The sequence below is a fragment of the Cervus elaphus genome, chromosome 1 (assembly GCF_910594005.1).
Source record: "Cervus elaphus chromosome 1, mCerEla1.1, whole genome shotgun sequence".
Lineage (NCBI taxonomy): Eukaryota > Metazoa > Chordata > Mammalia > Artiodactyla > Cervidae > Cervus > Cervus elaphus.
The window spans coordinates 20,878,900-20,904,829 of NC_057815.1; the positions used below are offsets into that span (position 1 = coordinate 20,878,900).

Genomic DNA, 25,930 nt, shown 5'->3' on the forward strand with positions numbered 1-25,930 from the left:
AAAACAAAACAAAAAAAAACAATCAAAAAAACCATGCAGCTCTAAATAGACATTTCCCAAAGAAGACACACAAATGGCCAATAGACACATGAAAAGATGTTCAGTGTGCTGATTATTAGAGAAATGCAAATTAAAACTACAATGAAGTATCACCTCACACTGGTCAGAATAGCCATCATTAAAACATCTACAATATACACTATATTAACACTGGAGAGGGTGTGGGGAAAAGGGAACTTCCTTACACTGTTGGTGGGAATGTAAACTAATGCAACCTCTATGGAAAACAGTATGGAGTTTCCTTAAAAAACTAGAAATAGAATCGCCATATGATCTAGCAATCCTGCTCCTGGGCGTAAATTCAGAGAAGACACTAAATTCAAAAGATACATGCACCTAAATGTTCATAGCAACATTATTTACAATAGCCAAGCATGGGAGCAACTTAAATGTTCATCAGCAGATGAATGCATATACACACAATGGAGTATTACTCAGCTATAACAAGAACAAAATAATGCTGTTTGCAACACGGATGGACCTAGAGATTATCATACTGAGTGAAGTACGTCTGAAAGAGAAAGACAAATACCATGTGATATCATTTATATGTGGAATTTAAAATATGATACAAATGAACTTTTTTCAAAAACAGAGACAAAACCACAGGCATAGAGAACAAACTTATGGTTATGAAAAGGGAAAGAGTCAGGGAGGATAAATCAGGAGCTTGGAATTAGCAGATACAAACTATTACATATAAAATAGATAAACAACAAGGACCAACAGTATAGCACAGGGAACTATGCTCACTACATTGCAATAACTTAGAAAAGAATGTGAAAAAAGAATTCACACATATATATGCATGACTGAATCACTTTGCTGTATACCAGTAACTAATGCAGCATTGTAAATTAGCTGTACTTCAATTAAAAAAAAAAAACCCACAAAGATTCTGTCTCTACCACTTGCTAATGGGACAACCTGAACTAGAGACTCAGTCATGAAAGTTGCCATAGTTTCTTAATCTATGAGGTGGAAATAATAATATCTGTCCTAATTATTCTACAGGATTATTGTGAAGATGAAATAGTCATGTATGGTAAAGCTACTGAAGGCTCACTGAACATTAAATGCTGTTTCTTTTGCTCCGCACTTATAAGTGTTGACTGACTCAGAAAACCAGTTGTCATGGGCCTGAGTAGTTGAGAGAAATGAAAAAGAACTGGATAAAAGCTAGTGGGTTTAGTGAACGCTGTAGTTCAAAAAAAAAAAAGAAAGAAAGAAAGAAAGGTCTGAAGGCAGCAGGATACATTCCTCATAGACTCCCAAACAAGAAAGCAAGTCACAGTCTGGGCATTGCCTCTTCATCAAAATCTCCTAGGGGTGTCCTGATCTTCCTCACATGTCCCAGGTATTACAGACCAGAGGGCTGGGAGAGAACAGTACCAACGCATCTGGGCTGAGCCGTGGTACAAGCAGCACTTATTCCCTGCAGGGCCTTTGGTTTGAACTTCCTTAGAGGAGAACTACAGCTGCAAAAATCTGTAGGCTACTCTCAAGGATATGCTCATGATAAGCATTTTCCAGAATGCCTAATAAAATATTTACATAGACAAGTATTACTGGCAAACAAATTAAAATGCTCAAAATAATCAGTGAATAAATGATTGTAGCATGACATGCAAGTCACCAAAACTAAATGTGCAGTGGTTTATTCAAAATCTCCATTCAATGAATATGTCCAGATTTTGCCTATGACGTCTTAGATAATTTTAATCTTAGGAGAGTGAAATAAATAAAAATCTAGCCCTGGATATGAGACTTTTAGCAGATAATTGAGCCAAAAAAATCTAACACAAAACAAGCCTTTTTATTTGTGTCATTTAGTATTTATTTGGACTTCCCCGGTGGCACAGTGGTAAAGAATTCGCCTAACAATGCTGGAGATACAGGAGACCCAGGTCCGATCCTGGGTCCTGAAGATCCCCTAGAGAAGAAATAGGCAACCCACTCCAGTATTCTTGCCTGGGAAATCCTAGGGACAGAGGAGGCTGATGGGGCTACAGTTCATGAGGTGATAAAGAGTCAGACACAACTGAACAACTGAATATACACATAGTGTTTATTCATTCTTTTATTCATTTACTAGTTCATTCAATAATCATTTTTACCTACGGAGTTGAGGTACGAACTACAAACAAACTATGAACTACGTAGTATCAATAGGAACAAAGCTAGTGGAGGTGATGGAATTCCAGTTGAGCTATTTCAAATCCTAAAATATGTTGCTGTGAAAGTGCTGCACTCAATATGTCAGCAAATTTGGAAAACTCAGCAGTGGCCACAGGACTGGAAAAGGTCAGTTTTTGTTCCAATCCCAAAGAAAGGCAATGCCAAAGAATGCTCAAATTACCGCACAATTGCACTCATTTCATACACTAGCAAAGTACTACTCAAAATTCTCCAAGCCAGGCTTCAACAGTATATGAACCATGAACTTCCAGATGTTCAAGCTGGTTATAGAAAAGGCAGAGGAACCAGAGATCAAATTGCCAACATCTGTTGGATCATCAAAAAAGGAAGAGAATTCCAGAAAAACATCTACTTCTGCTTTATTGACTATGCCAAAGCCTTTGACTGTGTGGATCACAATAAACTGTGGAAGATTCTTAAAGAGATGGGAATACCAGACCACCTGACCTACCTCCTGAGAAATCTGTATGCAGGTCAGGAAGCAACAGTTAGAACTGGACATGGAACAACAGACTGGTTCCAAATAGGAAAAGGAGTACATCAAGGCTGTATATTGTCACCCTGCTTATTTAACTTCTATGCAGAGTACATCATGAGAAACGCTGGACTGGATGAAGCATAAGCTGGAATCAAGATTGCCGGGAGAAATACCAATAACCTCAGATATGCAGATGACACCACCCTTATGGCAGAAAGTGAAGAACCAAAGAGCCTCTAAATGAAAGTGAAGGAGGACAGTGGAAAAGTTGGCTTAAAACTCAACATTTGGAAAACTAAGATCTTGGCATCTGGTTCCATCACTTCATGGCAAATGGATGGGGAAACAATGGAAACAGTGTCAGACTATTCTGGGGGGCTCCAAAATCACTGCAGATGGTGATTGCAGCCATGAAATTAAAAGATGCTTACACCTTGGAAGAAAAGTTATGGCCAACATAGACAGCATATTAAAAAGCACAAACATTACTTTGCCAACAAAGGTCCATCTAGTCAAAGCTATGATTTTTCCAGTAGTCATGTATGGATGTGAGAGTTGGACTATAAAGAAAGCTGAGCACCGAAGAATTGATGCTTTTGAACTGTGGCGTTGGAGAAGACTCTTGAGCATTCCTTGGACTGCAAGGAGATCCAACCAGTCCATCCTAAAGGAGATCAGTCCTGAATGTTCATTGGAAGGACTGATGCTTAAACTGAAACTCCAATACTTCGGCCACCTGATGCAAAGAACTGATTCATTTGCAAAGACCCTGATGCTGGGAAAGATTGAAGGCGGGAGGAGAAGGGGATGACAGAGGATGAGATGGTTTGATGGCATCACCGACTCAATGGACATGAGTTCGAGTAAACTCTGGGAGTTGGTGATGGACAGTGAAGCCTGGTGAGCTGCAGTCTATGGGGTCGCAAAGAGTCAGACACGACTGAGTGACTGAACCGAACTGAACTGAGTTGAGGTAGTAAATACAAGCTGCAATTTTATTAATTTTGTTAAAGGAAATAAGGGTTATTGAGTGGTAGCTTTAAGGGGAATATTGTTGCAGCCCTGAGGGACAGGGTGGTGGCATGGAGACCTTCTTGCAGAAGTGGCATTACATTAGACAGCCCATCATCTCACAACATTATCTCTCTTTTAAGGAGACAAAGTTTCTCCATCCAGAGGGTGTGTATCATGTCGGTTGACAAGAGCACCATGTAGACTGCTAGGAAGTGGACTGGAGTTCCACAGACACATGTCAGTAAGTGACTTAGGGCTGGTGTGTCAATTATTTCTACCTGGAGGGTAGCCACGAGGACTGAAGGACCAGAGATGCATAGTGTCTAGTGTCTGGCACACAGCAGTTATCCATGAAGCCACTACAAGTGTTTGAAGGGAGAATATATAGGGTGGAATATGAAGTGAGAACATATAGGGTGGAATAAATCTTTCCTTCATATTACTCCCGAAACAAAATAGCATTACATATTTAAGGTTTCAGGCTAAAGGCCATTTCAAGACTTGCAGGACCAAAAAAGAAAAGAAAAAAATAACTGACACCCAATTTGAATTACAAAATTAAAAAGGCTGAATTTCCAAGCATAAGTAATGTGAAGCACAACTGAAATTCCAAGATTGACTTTACTATGGAAAAATACAAACACATTTGAGTCTTTCCACAGAGCAGCCTGCATGGAAATAATTGGCCTGTTTTGAAATTGGAGTCATTTGACACAGCCACACCTCTGCAAGCCCTCTTGAGCCTGTCATCCTCCCAGGGGAAGGATAGCAGGATAATTTTCACAAATTTTTACATCCAAAATGGGATTATGGGGGAAGAAGAAGCTCCCAGAGAAAAAAACACTTGGATGTGAAGAGCAATACAATTTTAACATGTTTTGAGTTTCTTAGAAACTATGCTAAGTGCAAGCATTGCTAGGATTTTGGTAGGATTTAATCACCAGATCTTTGTTCTAGATTTTTGTGTTCTATTTTTCACTCACAAATAGATAACTCACTAGCACGAGCCCGGAAGTTACATGTTCTGGTACAGCTACCTAACTGGAAATTTCAAGATTCAAGACCATGTGAATCTTTGAGGTTTGTTGCTTAATCAAAACTTACATAAAATTCCTTGCTATTCTAACAAGAAATTTAACAAAAAGCTGTTTTAGGTATCCAGTTTCCAATCCATGTCAACATGCCTGAAGTTATAACAAAACCCTTAGAGCTTTTAAGTCAGAAACTCCGGACTCAGACCAGGAGAAAAAGGTGTAAGCCTAGGATCTGTCTTTTCTTTCCCCTCATGCTTGTCCTCCTGCAGAGGTGTGACCTCAGGCCTGTAGGCAACTACTCAGCCCTTGAGTTTGCAATTGAAAAATCTGAGTCCTGGACTAGATCAATGGTTTTTGAGCTTCACTGCACTGGATACTCATTGTTTCCTAGAAACCGGGGGCTTTGCTAAAGAAAGGGGGCATGACGGCAAAGTGGGAGTGAAGTAGGTGGGACTCGGCACTGCTTTGCCTTTAATTAGAGCACTTCTGTTAACATCCAGTTCACAAATTAGTCTTCCCAAAAAGATATCATTTGGGACTTCTCTGGGGGTCCAGTGGTTAAGAATGTGCCTTGCAACTCAAGCGAGGCTAATTCGATTCCTTTCAGGGACCTAAGATCTCAGATGCCACGGGCAACTAAAGCCCACGCACCACAGCTCGAGAGAAACCCACGTGCCTCATGAAGACCCGACACAGCCAAATGAATACATTTTTAAAAGAAAGAGGTTTTGTTTAAGTGAAGTGAAAGTCGCTCAGTCGTGTATGACTCTTTGCAACCCCCCTGACTATAGTCCATGGAACTCTCCAGTCCAGAATCCTGGAGTGGGTGGCTTTTCCCTTCTCCAGGGGATCTTCCCAACCCAGGGATCGAACCCAGGTCTCCCGCAAGGCAGGCGGATTCTTTACCAGCTGAGCCACAAGGGAAGCCTGCTTTTGTTTAAAGCGGTCTACAGAGTTTGACAACTTCTAGATCATAGGGTGGAGACTGTTGCCGGATTGAACAGTTTATGAGGCTCTTCCAGCGTGATGCTTCTGTAATGCCTTGCCCCGTCCCAGGTGGTCACAACGCTGCTCTCTTGAGTCAACCTAGCGACCCCTGTCCCCAGGCCGGGGCAGAGGCGGGGACCACGTCACCCTGACCAGACTCCCCACGGGGGCGGCGTGCGCCGGCTGCCTGCGGGCTGGACACGCAGTCCGCGCCCCTCCGGCCCGCTCCCTGCCTCGCTGCAGCGCCTCGGGGGTCGGCGTTCTGCGGTCCTCAGCCTCCGCATCGCGCTGCGAGGAGAGCTCATCTCCGTGAGGGCGCCTTCCAATTCCTCTCACCGCCGCTAACTCACACGCCCCTTCACTTGGCTGAGGGACTTGTGGTTAAATGATTAGAGAGGAAACAAGCTCTTTCAAATCAATTCAGCAAATCCTGAAGCAAGATTTACGCGTGAGGCGTGTTTCTTAGCATGACAAGGAGCAAATTGGTACAGTGAGAAAAGTCCTGAGACAGCAAACCTGACTTGGTGGGGAAGGCGGGCGACCCCATCAGGCGCTCACGCGGAGCGCGGACCAGGGTTTCTCAACTTTACACTGTACTTAACGTCTTTCAAGGCAGAGGGGTGGGGCGCTGAGGAAAGGAAGCTGCAAATTCAGGCCAGCTTGCCTCACCGAGTGTGTAACGGGTATTACTATGGGCCCAAGACACTTCTGTGGAACATGATTAATGAACATACGTTTTTCATTATATAGCCAGTTATTTATTTTAATTTGCACACAGAAATTACAACCCATTAAGCTATGATTTTATGGATATGACCGACTATACTGAGGCAAAACTTTTAGAGTAAATTTAAAGAAAAGTACAAAAATAATATAAGAGGTGTCACTAATATTTGGCAAAACTCATAACAGAGGTAGAAGGATTGATGGAGATCAGAAAACTTAGGGCTAGACCAGGTCCAGATTCTCTCCTATCCCAGTATTTCAGGTAAAGCTAATCTGTGAAACTATGTACAGACTTCTCTTAAAGTCATGTTAAGGTGTCCCATAAGGTGTTTGCTTGTTTGTTTTTATTTTTTGAAATGTGTTTCTTTTTAAAATGTTTATTTACTTATTTATTTTGTTCCATCAGTTCTTAGTTGTGGCATGCAGGTGAAATCTTTTGTTGCCATTTGGGAAGATCCCCTGGAGCAGGGCATGGCAACCCACTCCAGTGTTCTTGCCTGGAGAATCCCAAGGACAGAGGAGGCTGGTGGGCTACAGTCCCGTAGCGTCAGACACGACTGAGTGACGAATCCTTTCACTTCAGGGACTCTCTAGCGTAGCACGTGGGCTTAGTTGTTCCAAGGCTTGTGGGATCTTGGTTCCCCCGCCAAGGACTCAGCCTGTGTCCCTGCGTTGTAAGGCAGATTCCAAACCACTGGGTCACTATGAAAGGCCCTGTTTCTTTGTTAATTACCCTCATCTCACCATAACTGGTGCACAAAAGATGCTAAATAAGGTCTTTGAAATGGATGAATACATAAATACTTGAATGAGTGCATGCGTAAAGAAGAAATAATTGCTTCCTAGCCCCAAGGAACAGACATGTGCTCACACTGAGGAGAAGGAGGATGATTAAAAATAAGATCTCAGACTCACACTTGATCTGCTAGCCTCTGGCTCACCCGATGCACCCGACAGGCTTCAGAGAAGGAGTCGACTCGTCCCGTGATCCTGCTGGGCAGGGAGTTACCACAAACCCCACCTGTGGATGGGGGTCTTCTCAGCCCGGATTCTCAAATTCTGGGCCTGAATGAAGATTAAGGGAAACTATGGTGCTATGAAAATAGGCAGTTTAGCAAAGGTGGAAAGAAACCCCGCTGAACCCAGAAGAAAAAGTGAGTGTTAATTCATGTCCAACTCTTTGTGACCCCATGGACTGTAGCCTGCCAAGCTCCTTTGTACATGAGATTCTCCAGGCAAGAATACTGGAGTGGGTAGCCATTCTCTTCTCCAAGGAATCTCCTGACCCAGAGATGGAATCCGGGTCTCCTGCATCACAGGCAGATTCTTTACCATCTGGGCCACCAGGGAACCCGGGAGGGCCACCCACAAATGAGTGCCTGTCTGTGCAGGTGCTGAGAAGCCCTAGGGCATACGTGTCAGCAGTTTTGCCCTTTGCTTGGGAAGCAAGGTGTGTGTGTGTAACCAGAGCACTTTATGACCAGCAGAATCAAGCCGCAAAGCCTGCTATTTATTTATTTATTTTAAAGTCCATGGAGTACTCTGTGACCTGTATATATAAGAAGGTCTTTCTCAAACAGGATAGAAATGAATTGGAGAAAACAATTGTTTACATGGTGGATATGTCTCCTTTGCCCACGTCCTGTTTGATAGTAATGAAGATTGCAACACCAAACGACCCCAGATATTCTGCTTGGAGTCACCATTTGTGATGATTGCTCATAGCTAATCAAAGGATGTTGTGAAATGTGAGTCACACAGCTGCCGGCTTCCTGGAAGTTCCAGAACCTGTATATAAAGAGGGAGCTTCCTGGTTGAGACACTGGAGCAGCAGAGAGGTAGGAGCTTTCCGATTCCTTAAGCTGAGACGGAAGACAGAGACCAGCATGCCCAGACTGCCTCTGCTGCTGCTGCTCCTCTGGGGCGCGGGGTCTCACGGCTTCCCAGCAGCGACTTCAGAAACACAAGAACAAGATGTGGAGACGGTGCAGGTAAATGCTGAATTTCACATGCCCAAGATACAAAAGCCTTATTTGTGTTTTTCCACAATATAACAGAAGAGTATCCGTGTGCAGTTCTGGTGGTGATTTAGTAACTAAGTCATGTCCAACTCTTTGTGACCCCATGGGCTGGAGCCTACCAGGCTCCTCTGTCCATGGGCTTCCCCCAGCGAGCATACTGACATGCTTTGCCATTCTCTTCCCCAGGGGATATTCCTGACCCAGGAATCGAACCCATGTGTCCTGCATTGCAGGTGGATTCTTTACTGTCTGAGCTATGAGGGAAGCCCCCAGCAATAGTACAATAGAGTTTATTTAAGGATGGATTTCCTACAAAGAGAGATTTTTGTCAGAAAGGGTATTCTCCCCCAAAATGTATCTAGCTGTGCATATACTCTCATTTTTCCAGTTAAAAGTGATAGGGAACTAAAGGAATAATATACAAATATGTCTCTATAAAATTATAATTCTGACTTCACAGTAAATAGTGGCAGGAAGAGTTCTACTCCAAAATGAGTTTCCACCAACAAAAAGGATAATAAGGACCATGGAACCTAAATGCAACCTTTAAAAGTCATTCTTTGTTTCAGCTATGACAGTATAAACCATCACTATTTAGTAAAATTAGAGGATTTCCCATTCAGTGTTTTGATAATTTTATCTTTCATCAGAAATACCTGGAAAACTACTACAATCTGAACAGTAATGGGAAGAAAGTTGAAAGGCAGAGAAACGGTGGCCTCATAACTGAAAAGCTAAAGCAAATGCAAAAATTCTTTGGGCTGAGAGTGACTGGGAAACCAGATGCTGAAACTCTGAATGTGATGAAGCAGCCCAGATGTGGGGTGCCCGATGTGGCCCAGTTTGTTCTCACCCCAGGAAATCCTCGTTGGGAGAACACAAACCTGACTTACAGGTAATTAGATTGAGCACCAGAGTGGGAATGCTCTTTTCCTTCAGAGCTATGAGAAATGAAATCTGACTTGTCTGTGTTTTATTTCACTTGAAGGATTGAAAATTACACCCCAGACCTGTCAAGAGCAGCTGTGGACCAAGCCATTGAGAAAGCCTTTCAGCTCTGGAGAAATGTCACACCCTTGACCTTCACCAAGGTCTCTGAGGGTCAAGCGGACATAATGATATCCTTTGTCAGGGGAGGTAAGCTCTTTTTGTAGCACGAAAGTATTCTTACCTTAACTTCCCCTTGCCTTTGAATCTCTTCAGCTTTGCAGATAGATTTCCTTGTTTTAAAAAGAGTGTTGATTTTATGGACTTAAGAAGGAGACTAGATCTCATTTGCTGCAAATCTGTTGGCCTCTTAGCAAAGTTAATGCTTACTCTCCTGGGTTAGACTAAATAAGAATCTAGAGAAACATCTGATGAATTCTGTTTCTTGTAGATCATCGTGACAATTCTCCTTTTGATGGACCTGGTGGAAACCTTGCTCATGCTTTTCAACCAGGTGCAGGTATCGGAGGAGACGCTCATTTTGATGATGATGAAAGGTGGACCACCGATTTCCAAAGTAAGTCAGCTTGTCTTGCCACTCTCAACCCTCCCCCCTCCTCCCACCTTCTTGGTTCATTGTAATATTGGCTGATTTAACTGAAAGAGTGTGTTAATAGAAATATGTACTTTTCTGCTACCACTTAGAAAATTAACAATACATTTAGAAAATGTAAGACAATTACTTCTGTTAGTAAGACCATCTTACTGGTTACAAATGGGCTACTCTGAAATTTCTATTGAGAAAGTGTTGAATATCTTAATGTTTTCCTTGTGGGCATCTACACAGAATCTTTTTTCCTGGAAACACACCAAAGTGTAACAATGTTAATAAGATATGTAGAAATTAAGGGAGAAGATACTATATATATATATATATATATTCTAAAATTTCCAGCATTAAGCATCTATCAATCTATAAATAGGAAAAAAATTGTGTTAATAGAAGAATATTGCTTCTCAGTGAAATAATATATGCCATATGACCACTGACAAGATGGATTAATCTGTGCTAGAGCCTTTTTTTTTTCCATTTATTTTTATTAGTTGGAGGCTAATTACTTTACAATATTGTAGTGGTTTTTGCCATACATTGACATGAATCAGCCATGGATTTACATGTGTTCCCCATCCTGATCCCCCCTCCCCCCCATCTCCCTCCCCATCCCATCCATCTGGGTCATCCCAGTGCACCAGCCCCGAGCACTTGTCTCATGCATCCAACCTGGACTGGTGATCTGGTTCACACTTGATAATATACATGTTTCAATGCTGTTCTCTCAGATCATCCCACCCTCGCCTTCTCCCATAGAGTCCAAAAGTCTGTTCTATACATCTGTGTCTCTTTTTCTGTCTTGCATGTAGGGTTATCGTTAGCATCTTTCTGAATTCCATATATATGCGTTAGTATACTGTATTGGTCTTTATCTTTCTGGTTTACTTCACTCTATAATGCACTAGAGCCTTGTTGGCTGAATTTGCTTTTTAATTGTAATCATAGAATTCAAGTTTTAACCAATCTCTTCACTGGCTTCCCAGATAGCTCAGTGGTAAAGAACCCGCCTGCCAAATACAGGAGACTCGGGTTCGATCTTTGGGTCACAGAGATCCCTGGAGAAGGAAATGGCAACCCACTCCAGTATTCTTGCCTGGGAAATCCCATGGACAGGGGAGCCTAGCAAGCTGCAGTCCATGGGGATGCAAAGAGTCAGACATGCCTGAGCATGTACTCTCTTCACTAGTAATGAATGCATCCTTCTCCCCTTTTAGGAAAAAATTTATATATTTCAAAAAGCTACTGATAAAATAAGAACATTAATCCTTTTATAGTTGTAGACTACTTCTTAATTAAATGTCTCAAAACTGAAAACATTTCAAATAATTGCAAATGGGTTTATTGTCCCTTTTAGATTATAACTTATATCGCGTGGCAGCTCATGAATTTGGCCATTCCCTTGGACTTTCTCATTCTACTGACATTGGGGCTCTGATGTACCCCAGTTACATCTTCAGTGGTGATGTTCAGCTTTCTCAGGATGACATTGATGGGATCCAGGCCATCTACGGTGGGTATAAAGAAAAATAGTATAGACAAGGGGTCCTTAAAACATCGTTTGTATCTTTTGTCTGTATCTTTTAAGAAACTTTCCTTGGTTATGTGGTTTTCCAAAGCCAGGCAGAACTAACTTCAGATCTCTTGTTCCTTTAGGACCTTCCCAAAATCCCATTCAACCAACTGGCCCACAAACCCCAGAAGTGTGTGATAGCAAACTAACTTTTGATGCTATAACTACAATTCGGGGAGAAATGATGTTCTTCAAAGACCGGTAAGACAACAGTTCTTCTTTGCGTTTTGTATTTGTAGTAATAATAGGACTCACTATTATGGGCTACTACTATGGGCCACTACTATGCTTCACACATTATTTATTACATTTGTTTATATACATGATTATAGTTATAATTAAGTGTAAACAATAGCTTGCTCTTGCACAACATAGTGAATTTTAACAACTTTTTCCCCAGCATGTATTCTGTCATTTGATTCTCAGAAAAATTACCACTGAAGCAGCAAATCAGTGAATATAATTCCATTTTACAGATCTGTAAAGTAAAGCAGAGAGAAGGAAAGAGATCCTCAGGGTAGTGAGTTCACCGGCAGCAGAGCAGTAATTGGTCTTCCGACCTCTGCTTCGGGCCTCTTCCCGTTTTTGTCCCTCTTTGGGATGGTTAGGTACATCAGTATTTTGTTAGGAGAAATCAGTCCTTTTCACAGCAGTATCATGCTGATGAGGGTTGTGTAGACCCCTTTTAAGTATCATCTTGGTAAAGACACCCCTTCCAAAGTCTATGGTCATAACAGGTCTCTGTGCCCCAACCCCGGGAGGGGGCAAAGAACAGTAGGCGCCATTGCAGGGAGAACCCCCAGAAGCTCACGAGGTCCCGGCCGGGGGTGGGAATGGATGGTGACAGTGAGTTTCTGTGCTCAGAGGAGGGTCCCAGAGTTCCCGAGGCAGCCTGAGACCTCGAGAAGTCTAGGGTCTCCTTGCGTGTGAGGAGTAGGGCCGCTCTGTGTACAGCTCTGATTCCTAAAGGACCAGGAAAATAGTAATAGCCTTTTTCTGAACGGCACAGCCCAGCACGCATGGAAAGCAGGGGTGCTTTAAAAGGCTGGCTTCTCCTCGCTCTCCTCTTGGAGTGCTCTTCTACTGAGTCACAGTCATAGCTAACCCAGAAGGCAGGGAGTCAGCTCCTCCGGCTTCCCAGCCTGTGCTTTACTATCTCTGAATTTAAGAGATGAGGATGGATGCATGCAGGGGGCAGCTCAATGCTGGGAAGTGCTAGGAAAGATACGGCTTTCAAGAAAAGCTCTCAGTATAGCAGGACATCTCATCAAAGCAAGTACTTGAGGGATGACCCCAAAGAACAGGGCGGGGTCTAAGGTCCGCAAGACCCGAGAGGACTCTGAGGTCATTTGGATGTCACCAAGTCATGGAGACATGAAGGCTAGAAACAGTGACGGTGACAGACTTGCCCCAGTTCTCACAGTCAGGCAGAGGCCACTGGATCAAGAAGGCCAGAGTCTGCCCTGCGGCTTGGAATCAGGAGAACTTTTCTGTGGATCCACATGACGGTTTATGCTTCCTCTTTACCCCAGTCCCTGTGGACTGTAGAGTCAACTTTGTTGTTAACAAATAATAGGCAGAGTCACTCAAGTGACTTAGCACACATGGGCCTGCAGAACCTCCTTTGTGAACTGCCGGTCAAAGGAGCACATAGGGAGGGGCTAAGTAAAACTTAGCGTCTTATCAGGCGTCTTATCAGTTGCATGGCCTTGGACACCTCCCTTTGCCGCCCCCCCCCACCTCAATTTCTAATCTGTAAGATGGAAGTAATCTCTCACAGGATTTCTGTGAGGTAAGGCATGAAGTAGGTAGAGTGTGTACGAAATGCAGAATGCTAGTGTTGTGTTCTAGCCAGTGCCATTGGAGAATTTTGCAAGCTTGCTGTTAAACAGCATTATTAAAAGTTTAATTATATCAATTTAAAATTATATCTAAACCAAAGGTACTAAAAATAATCATAACTCATCCGTTTGTGTGTGCGTGTGTATGTGTGTGCGTGTGTGTTAGTCACTCAGTCATGTCCAACTCTGTGACCCCTGTAGCCCTAGCCTGCCAGGCTCCTCTGTACATGGGATTCTCCAGGGAAGAATACTGGAGTGGGTGGCCATTCCCTTCTCCAGGGGACCTTTCCAGCCTAGGGATCAAACTCAGGTCTTCTCCATTGCAGATATATTCTTTACCATCTGAGCCACCAGGGAAGGCCCCATCCCTCTGTATCCCTTTGAAATTATTTTGCTATATTTTTCTATTTATTTATATTCCTGAGATGGCTTCTGCCTGTATGGGGGAAATACTATACAGTGAGGTACCATTTCAAATCTCTTGAAATCTGCAGTGGTTGGAGTATGTTCAGCAAGAAAGAAAGCAAAGGCTACAGACCAGAACTCCTCTCCACCTCCACTTTGGAGAGCCACATGATAAACACTAACCCACAAGCCACCAGTGCCAGCCATAGAAGGGCCTGGATGACACCAGAACTTGCTATGGATTTGATCAAAACCTTTTTTTTTTTTTTTCCTTCAAATTAGGTTCTACATGCGCACAAATCCCTTCTACCCAGAAGTGGAGCTCAATTTCATTTCTGTTTTCTGGCCACATCTCCCAAATGGACTTCATGCTGCTTATGAGGTTGCCGACAGGGACGAGGTCCGGTTTTTCAAAGGTAATACTTCCAATTTTTGCTGTTCTTTAGTCACTAAGTCACGTCTGACTCTTTTGCGACCCCGTGGGTTGTAGTCTGCCAGGCTCCTCTGTCCAATTAACTTTCAGTTTTTACCAATTGGGGCTTCCCTGGTGGCTCAGAGGGTAAAGCATTTGCCTGCAATGCGGGAGACCCAGGTTCGATCCCTGAGTGGGAAGATCCCCTGGAGAAGGGAATGGCAGCCCACTCCAGTACTCTGGCCTGGAGAATCCCAGAGACAGAGGAGCCTGGTGGGCTATACAGTCCATGAGGTCACAGAGGCGGACATGACTGAGGGACTTCACTTTCACTTTTTACCAATTAAGTTTTCTTCTGCTTTGGGCTCATGTGTGAGATTACTACCGACTTTCTTTCCATGGACTTTGACAAACGGAGCATTCATGCCATATCAGTGGGAGTCCATCTCCTTAGCCAAGAATCGCAGAGTGCATTTCTAAGGGAAAAAATTTGAGACACAGATTTTCTGGCCTGTTTGTGAATATGAACCTATGAAAGGATTTTCTGTGCAAACTATGTATTTTAAATCCTCTCCACCTCCCTGGGGTGTCCAGGAATAAAACTGAGAGGAACATTGGAGTCGCTTGGTTCCCTAGAGCCTGTTTTCCGCCAAGTTGCTTTCCTGAAAGGAGAAGCTGGCCCACGACAGCCAGATGGGGGCACTGCAGCCTTGCCATCAGAGTATGCCTCGCAGACCAGCTGCGCTGACACTGTCCCCAGTCTGTGAGAATCACAGAACCTCACATAGCATAAGGCCCACAAAGTCCATCTATGTAGTCAGATCCTACTCCAGACCTTCTTGAATGTTACCAAGATTCCAAGGCAATTCATATGTACATTAAAGTGTGAAAAGTCCTTAATTACCATGAATTGCATGAGGCAAACTTTTTGATTCTATCAGAATAAACCCCAATCCAATGGTCAGCTCCTTACTTTGACAACACTATGCTAAATACCAGTTTTTCTGAAAATATATGTTTGGCAGAGTATAGACGAACATTAAGACACCTGACCCAGTAACACTCTCAAGGCAAAGAACTGAAAACAGTTCAGATGGGCAATAAACTTTGAAATGGGCTTTCTAGCTCTTTCATAAAGAAAATAAATAATAGGATTTTAGATATATAAAGTTTCAAACTGCTTTTTTCCCCGAGGGATAAATAAGAATACTTGTGCAATAAGAACAATGCTGGCTTCAAGATGTAAGACCAGTTTTATTTGACTTGTGATTACTAAGTATTGGAGAAGGAAAAGGCTACTCACTCCAGTATTCTGGCCTGGAGAATTCCATGGACTGTATAGTCCATGGGGTCACAAAGAGTCAGACACAACTGAACAACTTTCACTTCACTTACTGAGTATAAATGTGCAGAATCTGGACACAGCTTAAATTTAAGGATTTGGAACTGTCTTCTAGTTAGATGTAATGATTTCTACCCAAGGTCGCAAGTCATTACAGATTGTGAGTCATTACAACCCTCTGGACTTTAGGATACCTTAGGGTGAACTTCTGCAGCCTGTGGGCAACCTGCAGAAGTGAAGATTTCTATCCCTGTGGTGGCATGATGAACTCTTTAGTCGTTTGAACCTCTGGCTTTGGAAAGAGGCCGCCAGCTCCATAAACCAGTCATTCCCAAAGCTCGCTACAGATCAGAATCATCTAGGAAAAAAACCTTAAATATACTAATTTAATTGGCCTGGGGTAGGCTATCAGCATCCGTATTCAGAAAAAACACAAAAATCTCCCTCAATGATTCTGATGTGCAGCGGGGACACTGCCCTCGCACGTGAGAGTGAGCATTTAGCTGGAGATCTGCCTCCTGCCTACTGGTGCCCTTGGCAAGGGTTTTCATCCCGGTTTCTTGATTGGCAGGTAACAAGTACTGGGCTGTTAAGGGGCAGGATGTGCTCTACGGATACCCCAGGGACATCTACAGATCCTTTGGCTTTCCGAGAACGGTGAAGAGCATCGATGCTGCTGTTTCTGAGGAAGATACTGGGAAAACATACTTCTTTGTTGCCAACAAATGCTGGAGGTAAAGACTGGGTGCAGAAAATGGGAGGATACCTGTCCTTTCTACATAGAAGTTACTCGATTGAATCATTAAGACATGAGTCTCACATTGCCTTGGCTGGCTGCCTTTGCTGTGAATGGCAGTAGCTTGTCTAGTTGCAAAGTCTATTGACCAATAATGATCATATCTGTCCTAGAAATTCAGGAAGGACGTGGGCCTGAATTGAGAAAGATAATGTGAAGAGAAGGGCATTCACCTTCACAGAACTGCTGCAGACACCAGGAACATACCTTTGACTGCATTTGACATTAATGGCACCTATTGGAGAAATTAGAATTAGATGTCATAGTTCAGAGGGACCTTATAAATTTTCTAGTCCACCCAGCATCCTGCTCACCTCATCTCACTTCCTATTTTATACATAATCTGTGAAAGAGATTTTATTATGTTTTTGCTGATGAATTCCTCATAACGGTTTTGAGAAGGCTACATCTTTAACAAGTAGTTCTGACATTCCAATTATTTTTTGACCAGGTATGATGAATATAAACAATCCATGGATGCAGGCTACCCCCAAATGATAGCAGAAGAATTTCCTGGCATTGGAGACAAAGTTGATGCTGTTTTCCAGAAAGGTGGTAAGTGAGTTTACAATACTCCTCTATATTTGGCCACCTCATGCGAAGAGTTGACTCATTGGAAAAGACCCTGATGCTGGGAGGGATTGGGGGCAGGAGGAGAAGGGGATGACAGAGGATGAGATGGCTGGATGGCATCACCGACTCAATGGGCATGAGTTTGAGTAAGCTCCGGGAGTTGATGATGGACAGGGAGGCCTGGCGTGCTGCGATTCATGGAGTCACAAAGAGTTGGACACAACTGAGTGACTGAACTGAACTGAACTGATTTTGTTGCCACAGAATAGCATCAGTATTGCTATTTGGAACAGAAAATACAAAAAATATTTATTCTGACAAATGACTTGGATTTTTTCAGGTTAAACCTAGAAATCATTTGTATAACATAATGTCTCCTTTGTTTTACTTCTAGGATTTTTCTATTTCTTCCGTGGAACAAGGCAATACAAATTTGATCCCAAAACTAAGAGAATTTTGACTCTCCTAAAAGCTAATAGCTGGTTCAACTGCAGAAAAAATTGACCAGTGTTTACAAGGTTAAACAGAAAAATATGTTTTACAAGTCTAGGGAAGGTGTTTCTTGAAGAGCCATGAGATGTGTTAGTCGCTCAGTCGTGTCCGATTCTTTGTGACCCCATGGACTGTAGCTTACCAGGCTCCTTTGTCCATGGGATTCTCCAGGCAAGAATACTGGAGTGGGTTGCCATTTCCTTCTCCATGAAGAGCCATATATTTAAATGAAATAAAGTTATTAAGTATAATCTTATTTTTAAGTATACTCTTATTTATACCTCATTCAGCATTTCTTTTTAGATTTAGAATGTAATTTTTATATACTACTGTAATTTAGTTTCACAAATGAGGCCTAAGTAAGGTCAGGTTTATAGCTTATGGATTCATATGGGCCAGTTTTGCAATGAGAGAAACTCTTCCGCAAAATATAAGACTCTGACATTGATACTGGAAAACACTCTCAGTGATGTCTTCTCTCAAGAGAGAAAGAGACGAGATATGAGCCTTCGCCAGAAGAAAAACAATTCAAGAACGTATGAGCAATCATTACTACCACCATCCTGATATGCAGGGGACAACTTTGTTATAAAGTGTTTTACATTTGAAATAAAGCCATCCTTGCCTCTACTGTTTCTTAAACTTTCCATTATATTTGTTATGCTATTATTTCTGATTTTAAAGTCACACAGAGATTTTCAAATTTGAAATAAGAATTAGAGAACTATGCAATACATGCATGTGTGAAATGAGAATAGATGCAAAGTTCAGATATTCTCCATTCTCATGGAATTTACATCATACAGAAGCGGGGAGAATCTATTTTCCACGCCCTTATAAGGATTCCAAAACTGGCTTTAGGTAAGCTCAGTGACAGCATGCAGCACTTTCTAAGGGCCTGTCCTCGTCTCTCCTTCTGAGTACATGGAAGAGTTGTATTTTCCACAGTTCAGTTCCCTGCAGATGTGGACGGGAGGGGTGGCAAGTGGCATCTGGATAGTCTTGGCCAGCAGACTGTGCCCAGAAGTGACCACTGTCACTTCCGGATGGAAACCCTGGATGCTGGTGCAAACTTCTCTAGTACTGTGGGGATTGCAGAAACACGTGCATGCTCAGTCGCTCAGTTGTGTCCAACTCTTAGAGACCCCATGGACTTCTCTGTCCATGGGATTCTCCTGTCCATGGGACCCACCAGGCTCCTCTGTCCATGGGATTCTCCAGGCAAGAATACTGGAGCGGGTTGCCATTCCCTCCTCTAGGGGATCTTCCTGACCCAGGGGTCGAACCCATGTCTCCTGCATCCCGTGCATTGCCGGAGGATTCTTTACTGCCGAGCCCCTGGATAAGCCCCCTATAGAACACAGTTTGAGAGAATTTCCACAAGGTGGAAGAAGCCTGAATTCCTGGGCCAAGCTCTGAACAGTCACCCAAAACCTCAGTAGATTTTGCCTAAGAAATAAACGTTCATTGTGCTAAGCTACCAAGATTTTAGATTTTGTTAAAGCTGCACAACCTAGTTCTCCCAGATGAACACTGTCTCGTTCCTCATGCCTGAGTTGGGAGGATGTTAATGGAGATAGGAGTCCTGGAGGTAGCCTCTGAGCCCTGTGGGCTTCAGGCACGCCTCAGAGGGTGCTCATGTTTGCATGCTTACTCCTTCAGCCGTGTCCCACCCTCGGCAACCCTGTGGACTGTAACCCACCAGACTCCTCTGTCCAGGGGGTTTTCCAGACAAGAATTCTGGAGTGGGTTGTCATTTTCTCCTTTAGGGGATCTTCCCAACACAAGGATTGAACCCATGCCTCCTGCATCTCCGCATTGCAGGTGGATTCTTTAGTGCTGAGACACAGAGGATTTCCAGAATGTTTACAGACTTCCAAGTACGCAGAGAGTCTTGGGAATATTTTGAGGTATTCATGATTCTGAGGCAGGCAGCTAAGTCAACAAATTGGACAGCAGTATAACCTTCCCTTTGGCCAAGTCCCTCTCATATTAAAATATACCATAGACCTGGGAGCAGGAGCGCGTCGCGGGGCAGGAGGGTGAGGGAAATGGAGAGAACCTCACAGTCTCAGGGTTTATGGTCATTGGGTTCCTTTCTGGCTTGTCTCTTGCCAGTCATTCTGAATTGGCATCCTTCCTGGGGGCACACACATCGCTCAGCCGAGATGGACTCCAGTGAGGAGGATCCTGGGAAGTTGGTAGGACCTCTGGACTGGAGTCTCCCATCCCTTTTTGACCTCTCCAGAATCCTTGTTGCTGGTAGCTTGTCGTCCAGAGGACTCAAGACATGGTGGTTACTAATAGACTTCCCACAGTACTTCTTCATCCCATGTGGACTCCTTCAAGGGCGGTGAGCATCACAGATTCCCTTGAACTTCATCTGGGTCATAAAATAGATGGAGAAAAGACTTATCGATCCTATCAACCAATGACTCCACCCACATGCCCCCTCCCTGGAACCCTCACACCCTGGGGAGGAGGGAAAACTAATTAACATTTCTTTAGGTTATGAAGGCCTTCCTTTGTGTATGGGCCCAGCAAAATTATGCATAACCGTAGGCCGACAAACTTGGGCTTTCATCCTGCCTCCAAAAGAAGACTTGCAGACATTGCTGCCCTTTTTCTGTCTGTGAACCATGTTTACTACTGAAACTTTAGGGAAAGAGTTAGGGAAAGAACAAAAACATTATGTAAAAGGTTACTAACACTACATTGAAATATTACCATGACAAAGGACTTCTTGGCTGGCTTGACAGTGGAATTGTTGCAGGAAGGGGGACCCCTTCCAGGGCCCGAAACTGGGCTCTTGTCTAACACTCGGAAATGAATTGTCCGAGGAGACACATGCTGACAAAGCAAGAGATTTTATTGGGAAAGGGCACCCGGGTGGAGAGCAGTAGGTAAGGGAACCCAGGAGAACTGCTCTGCCTCTTGGCTCACAGTCTTGGGTTTTATGGTGATGGGATTAGTTTCCGGGTGGTCTTTGGCCAATCATTCTAATTCACAGTCTTTCCTGGTGGCGCACGCATCGCTCAGCCAAGATGGATGCTAGCAAGAGGGATTCTGGGAAGTGGACGGACAGGTAGTGTCTCCTCTCGATCTTTCCCGAACTCTTCCGATCTTTCCCGAACTCTTCCAGCTGGTGGTGGCCTATTAGTTCTGTATTCCTTATCAGGATCTCCTGCCATAAAACAACTCATGCAAATGGTTACTATGGTGCCTGGCCAGGGTGGGCGGTTTCAATCAGTGTGCTTCCCCTAACAGAATGACACCCTCCTCCTCTTCGAATCATCCTCGATAAACAAATTGGGCCTGAACTAGAGACATATAAAACATATGGAAACTTGCTGCCAGCACCAAAGAACTTGGTACTTGGACCAGACATTTCACAGTGACCAGTCGTGGTCATAGTAACTATTTCTTTCGCTATAATCAGTCATATTTTATACAGGCCTGTGTCCCACTTCCTTTTGTTATAGCCATAAGAAATTTACAACTTGATCTGTAACTTGTATTAATTACCAATTTTGTGTTACTCCTGTTTAATTCAATCATAGTACCTACTACTGGGAACAAATCAAATTTCATTTACTTGATAATGCCTCTCTGAATGTACTATTACTGCAAAAGGAAATCTTTGAAACTTTTTCTAAACGTCTGCCCTCTTCCACTAATTTAGAAACTTTAGCTAAACAAATTATCCGGGCTAGACCCACAAGGATGGTTTCAAAGTATTATTGGGTCTAGAACTGTAACTTTGGTGACTGTCTTGATAATTGTATTTGTTGTTTATCGTCACCTTTCTATATGGTTGGTTAATACTAACCAAACTCATTTGGTCAGGACCTTTTTTTTTTTTTTACAAATATAATAAAATAGGGGGAATTGTCAGGAAGCATTTAACAAGAGGCTTCCTGTGTGCTATTTTGGATCTGTCAGGAACCCTCTGGCCCTTATTGATTCTTGAATATTCAGGAATTAAGAGGAGAGGCACGCCTTTCCCGGGGCTAAGGAATCCAGGCATTTCTCATTACAGTGATAAGTACCCTCTTCCTTTTTATGAGCCATATGGTAAAAGGTGATTGTTTGCAACTCTCTCTTTAATAGGGATCATCTTAAAACATAAGTCTGGAATTTTTTTTTCATTTATTTTTATTAGTTGGAGGCTAATTACTTTACAATATTGTAGTGGTTTTTGTCATACACTGACATGAATCAGCCATGGATTTACATGGATTCCCCATCCCGATCCCGCTTCCCACCTCCCTCTCCACCCGATTCCTCTGGGTCTGGAATTTTAATCTTTATCTTTGCTGAGAATAACTACAGTATATATGCCCAAGCCATGTTGATTAAAACACCTTTGCTCCATCAAAAAAATAAAATAAAATAAAATATAGCATAATTGCAGAAAAGTGCTTGTGTAAATATTCCCATCAATGTGTTATCACAAAGTTAATAACTCCATGGAACCCTCACCCAGCTCAAGAAACAAAACATTACCCGTGTCAAGGCGGGGGAAATGTCTCCCTTACCCCTACTGAGCCCTTGTGGCAGCACTAATAATAAAGTTGACATGAGACAGATTAACAAAAGAAAAAGAAATTTAACTTAATGCACGCACAAGGAGGTGTCATAGAAATGAGCCCTCAAGCAGACAGCTTTTTTAGATAAAGAAACAATAAATATGTGAGGAATCGAGAAGACAAAGAAATTCACTGAAGAATCTAAGGAGAGTTTGGTTCGGAGCAGTGAACTGAAGTCGTGGGGTTTGTTCATACAGGCGTCTGAGTCCTGCACGTCTGCGTCTGGTGATAAGGATGTCTCTCCATCTTCAGCTGCAGGGCTGCCACCTGTTTTCAGTTTGACCCTCCCTGAGTGCCATTATGACAGCTGTTTATGATGAGAACTCAAAGAAATCTTCCTTTCAATAGTGCCAATTTAAAGGATTCATCGTCTGGCCGTTGATCAGTAGGCCCTCATATTAATTTCAAATAGCGAGTCAAACCAGTAAGTGTCTTTTAAGTCCTAACTAAAGATGCAGGAGGCATCTCACAGGACAGTATGTACCCCTCACACAATCCTATCACGGCTCAGTTCTCTCTTAGCTCGTTCCCGGAATGAGAGCCTGAAACGGGGATTCTAGGTGCCTCAGTGAGGGAGGACTGCTCTCAGAAGGAGAGGAAGAAACAGTTTAGAGCAGAGAAAAGCCACACAATGCTGAAGAACGTGGTCTCAGACAGAGCTTCCTTTGGTCTCGTGGGCAAGGAGCTCTGGAGCAAAAACTGAGTTACTGTTAGTCCTACCTTGAGGCAAGGGAACTAGTCTTTTGCATCCCTGTGTCAACCGTTCTCAGCTGAGGCCTGGTTTGGGGAGACAGGTGTAGCCCCCAGGTAAGATGCTGTCACTCGGCAAAGTAACGGGACAGCTGGGAGCTGTGGCAGCTGACCCTCGCAGTATCCACAGGGCGCCGACGGGGAGCGGGGACAGCGCCAACAGCACTCTCTGTCCCCCAAGAAGCCACTGTGCCCCCGGCTGCTAAGACCCTAGATTAAACTCATCTACTTTTAACTGCATTGATCCAAGCGTATATCATTTTCTATCTGCCTTACTGTGTTGAACATTATCGCTCTGAACTTTATCCACTGACTTTGGGTTGTTACCATTTGTTGTTGTTCAGTCACTAATGAAGGAGTCTTTTGGGCCTAGAAAAGAGAACAACAGTCTCAAAGGCCCCTTGCTGAATCATCTAACTTTGGAGAAAACAAAGCAGAACTTTAGTTCCATCCTGATGCGCCAGGCCAGTTGCATCTATCTGGGACTTATCACCCCCTGTCCGGAAACCTTCCACCCCCTACACCCGCCCAAAAGACTTATCACCCCCTGCCCAACTACAAGTGTCATCTCAACAAAAGAATACTCAAAATATCCTGCCTGATTGACGTTTCCCTTATCGCTTCCACAAACCTGCCTATAAGTATGAAGCCTCCCTGATCCCTTTCGGCGCTCAGCCTGGTCGTTAGGCTGACTCGCTCCTCCTTGCCTGAATAAAGGTAACCTACTTCTGTTGAGGTCGTCTTTCCTTTTCTGCCTCGCTGGAACTGTACCTTACAACTAAGTTGTGTCCGACTCTTTGTGACCCCGTGGACTGTAGCTCACCAGGCTCCTCTGTCCGTGAGATTTCCCAGGCAAAAACACCGGAGTGTGTAGCCATTACTTCTCCAGGGGATCTGCCCAACCCATGTCTCCTGCATCAGCAGGTGGATTCTTTACCGCTGAACCACCAGGGAAGGCCTGTTACCATCTGGGGGCTTTTATAAATAATGTGGCACACATGTAGGCATTTCTGCTCACTGGATACCAAAGAGTACAACTGCTGAGTCACAGAGACTGTCAGAAACTCTCCAGATTCTTCCCTGGCTGCATCTTTGCTATTCCACCACAACAGCGGTGGCTGGCTCTGTCCAGGTGCTAAACCAGCTTCTAACAGTGGTTCCTGCTGGGCCTGTGCAGGGTGTTTCTAGCTTCCTTCTCTAGGGTTTTCTCCCCTTTTCTCTTGCTGCTGCGTCCATCTCTGCTATGGAACTCACTTAGAATTCATGCACATACAACCTAGAATTGAGAAGATTAATTGTTTGTGCGGCAAATATTTTACCAATGTGAGAGGAATGGATGAATAAACACGTCCCCCTTTCTTTCTTCAGAAGGATGTTTCAGAGAAATATTTCCAGTAGCCCCTCAGACAGTCCCATATTAAGCAACACATTTCTCATATCTTTGTCCAGTTGGGAATTCATCTGTGTATTGTCCCTCCTGCTTTTCCTGCTTGGGTCTTCTTGTCTCTCAATCCAGCTCCGCTGGGTTACCCTTAAACTTTTGTCTCAGGCTCTGCTTTCTAGGAACACTAAATTAAGATAACTTGGGGCTTGGTATGTAGTGGCATTACAGTTACTAAGATTTTTCATCTGGAGCTGACTATGAAAAGATGAAGATGAATGGTGAGGTGCTGGATTATCAGGTGCCTGCGACATTTCAACAGTATGAGAAGGAAGGTAAGAAGTGTAGAGTGTGTTGATTAACTGCCCTAGGAATTTAGTAAAGAAAGTCATAGGCTCGGAGAAGCCAAGTATCTCAAGACACTTTGTGAAAACTAACAGATATCAATGGCAACATTTTTAAAGCTCCTCATCTATTGTAGACCGTGCTGAAAATAAGTCCCAGAACTATCTGCAAAACTGGACATTTTCTAGCTGGAAATAATGGGCAGACAAACCTGAAAACCTTGAACACCTAAATTTCTCTGTAAGCCCACATGTGTAGAAGCAGTATCTCCCTCCTTCCAGAGAAGGACAGTCTACCCTCTCATAGAGAATACACAAAGACTGTATCTGACTCGGTGTCTCATGAGATAATTCTTGTCCTCCTCCCAAATTGTCTCCTTCACCCCTCATTGTTTTCAGGTAAAGACTGAAGTCAGGGAGTGTAGCTCAGATCCTAACTATCGCAGGAAGTTACTTACACATCAGACTTGTGTGGGAGTGACTGAGAGGAGAGTTTGGAGATTTCCCTTGCTATCTATAAACCCAGATACACTGAAAAATGTTTTTTTTTTTACTAAATATAGTTGATGTACAATATTATGTTAGTTTCAAATGTGCTATGCAGTGATTTCACATTTACATACATTTTGAAGTGATCATCATAAGTCTAGCCATCTGTCCTCTTGTAAAGTCATTACAATATTACTGACCCTATTCCTTCTGCTGCCTAGTACATCTCTGTAGCTTATTCATTTAACTCATGAAAATTTCTACCTGTTAATCTCCTTAACCTATCTTACCCCTTCCCACCCCTCTCCCCTCTGACAACCAGCTGTCTGGACCCTGTATCTCTCAGTTTGTTTTTATTTTGTTATGCTTGCTTGTTTTTTTTTATTTTTTATTTTTAGATTCCACATATTACTTATCTGTTATTTATTATTATCTATTATTTATCTGTTATTTATTTATCCATGTGGTATTTATCTATCTCTGTCTGATTTATTTCACTAAGCAATAATGTCCTTTAGATGCAACCATGTTGTGCCAAATGGTAAGTTTTTTTCTTTATGACTGAATAATGTATTTTATTATGTGTATATATGCCTCATCTTCTTTATCAATTTATCCATCAGTGGACACCTAGGTTACTTGCCTATTGTACATAATGCTGCAATGAACATTGGTGTGCATACATCTTTTTGAATTAGTGTTTCTTCTTTCTTCAGGAAAATACCTAGAAGTGAAGTTGCTGTTCTACTTCACGATCACATATGGCAGTTCACTTTTTAGTTTTCAAGGAAACTCCATGCTGTTTTCCATAATGGTTGCATCAGTTTGCAATTCAACCAACAGGGCACAAGCGCTCCTTTCTCCGTGTAGCCTTCTGGTTGATAGCA

The 25,930-nt window shown here is 43.1% G+C and overlaps 1 protein-coding gene across 1 annotated transcript; it reads left to right on the forward strand.

The window, feature by feature from the left end:
- The first annotated feature begins 8,325 nt into the window (after nt 1-8,325).
- On the forward strand, nt 8,326-18,142 carry LOC122687905 (interstitial collagenase-like). Its single transcript, XM_043893670.1, has 10 exons — nt 8,326-8,489; nt 9,170-9,414; nt 9,508-9,656; nt 9,898-10,023; nt 11,414-11,569; nt 11,713-11,830; nt 14,158-14,291; nt 16,201-16,363; nt 16,877-16,980; nt 17,393-18,142. The coding sequence occupies exons 1-10, from the start codon at nt 8,385-8,387 to the stop codon at nt 17,500-17,502; spliced, it is 1,410 nt and encodes a 469-aa protein (XP_043749605.1). The 5' UTR covers nt 8,326-8,384; the 3' UTR covers nt 17,503-18,142.
- Nucleotides 18,143-25,930: the final 7,788 nt, after the last annotated feature.

Bases quoted from the DNA above. Each gene is read 5' to 3' on its own strand.
- LOC122687905 (XM_043893670.1), top strand. From the start codon at position 8,385: ATGCCCAGACTGCCTCTGCTGCTGCTGCTCCTCTGGGGCGCGGGGTCT. The intron at 11,570-11,712 runs GTGGGTATAAAG...TTGTTCCTTTAG, and splicing joins TGGGATCCAGGCCATCTACG to GACCTTCCCAAAATCCCATT. The intron at 11,831-14,157 runs GTAAGACAACAG...CCTTCAAATTAG, and splicing joins ATGATGTTCTTCAAAGACCG to GTTCTACATGCGCACAAATC.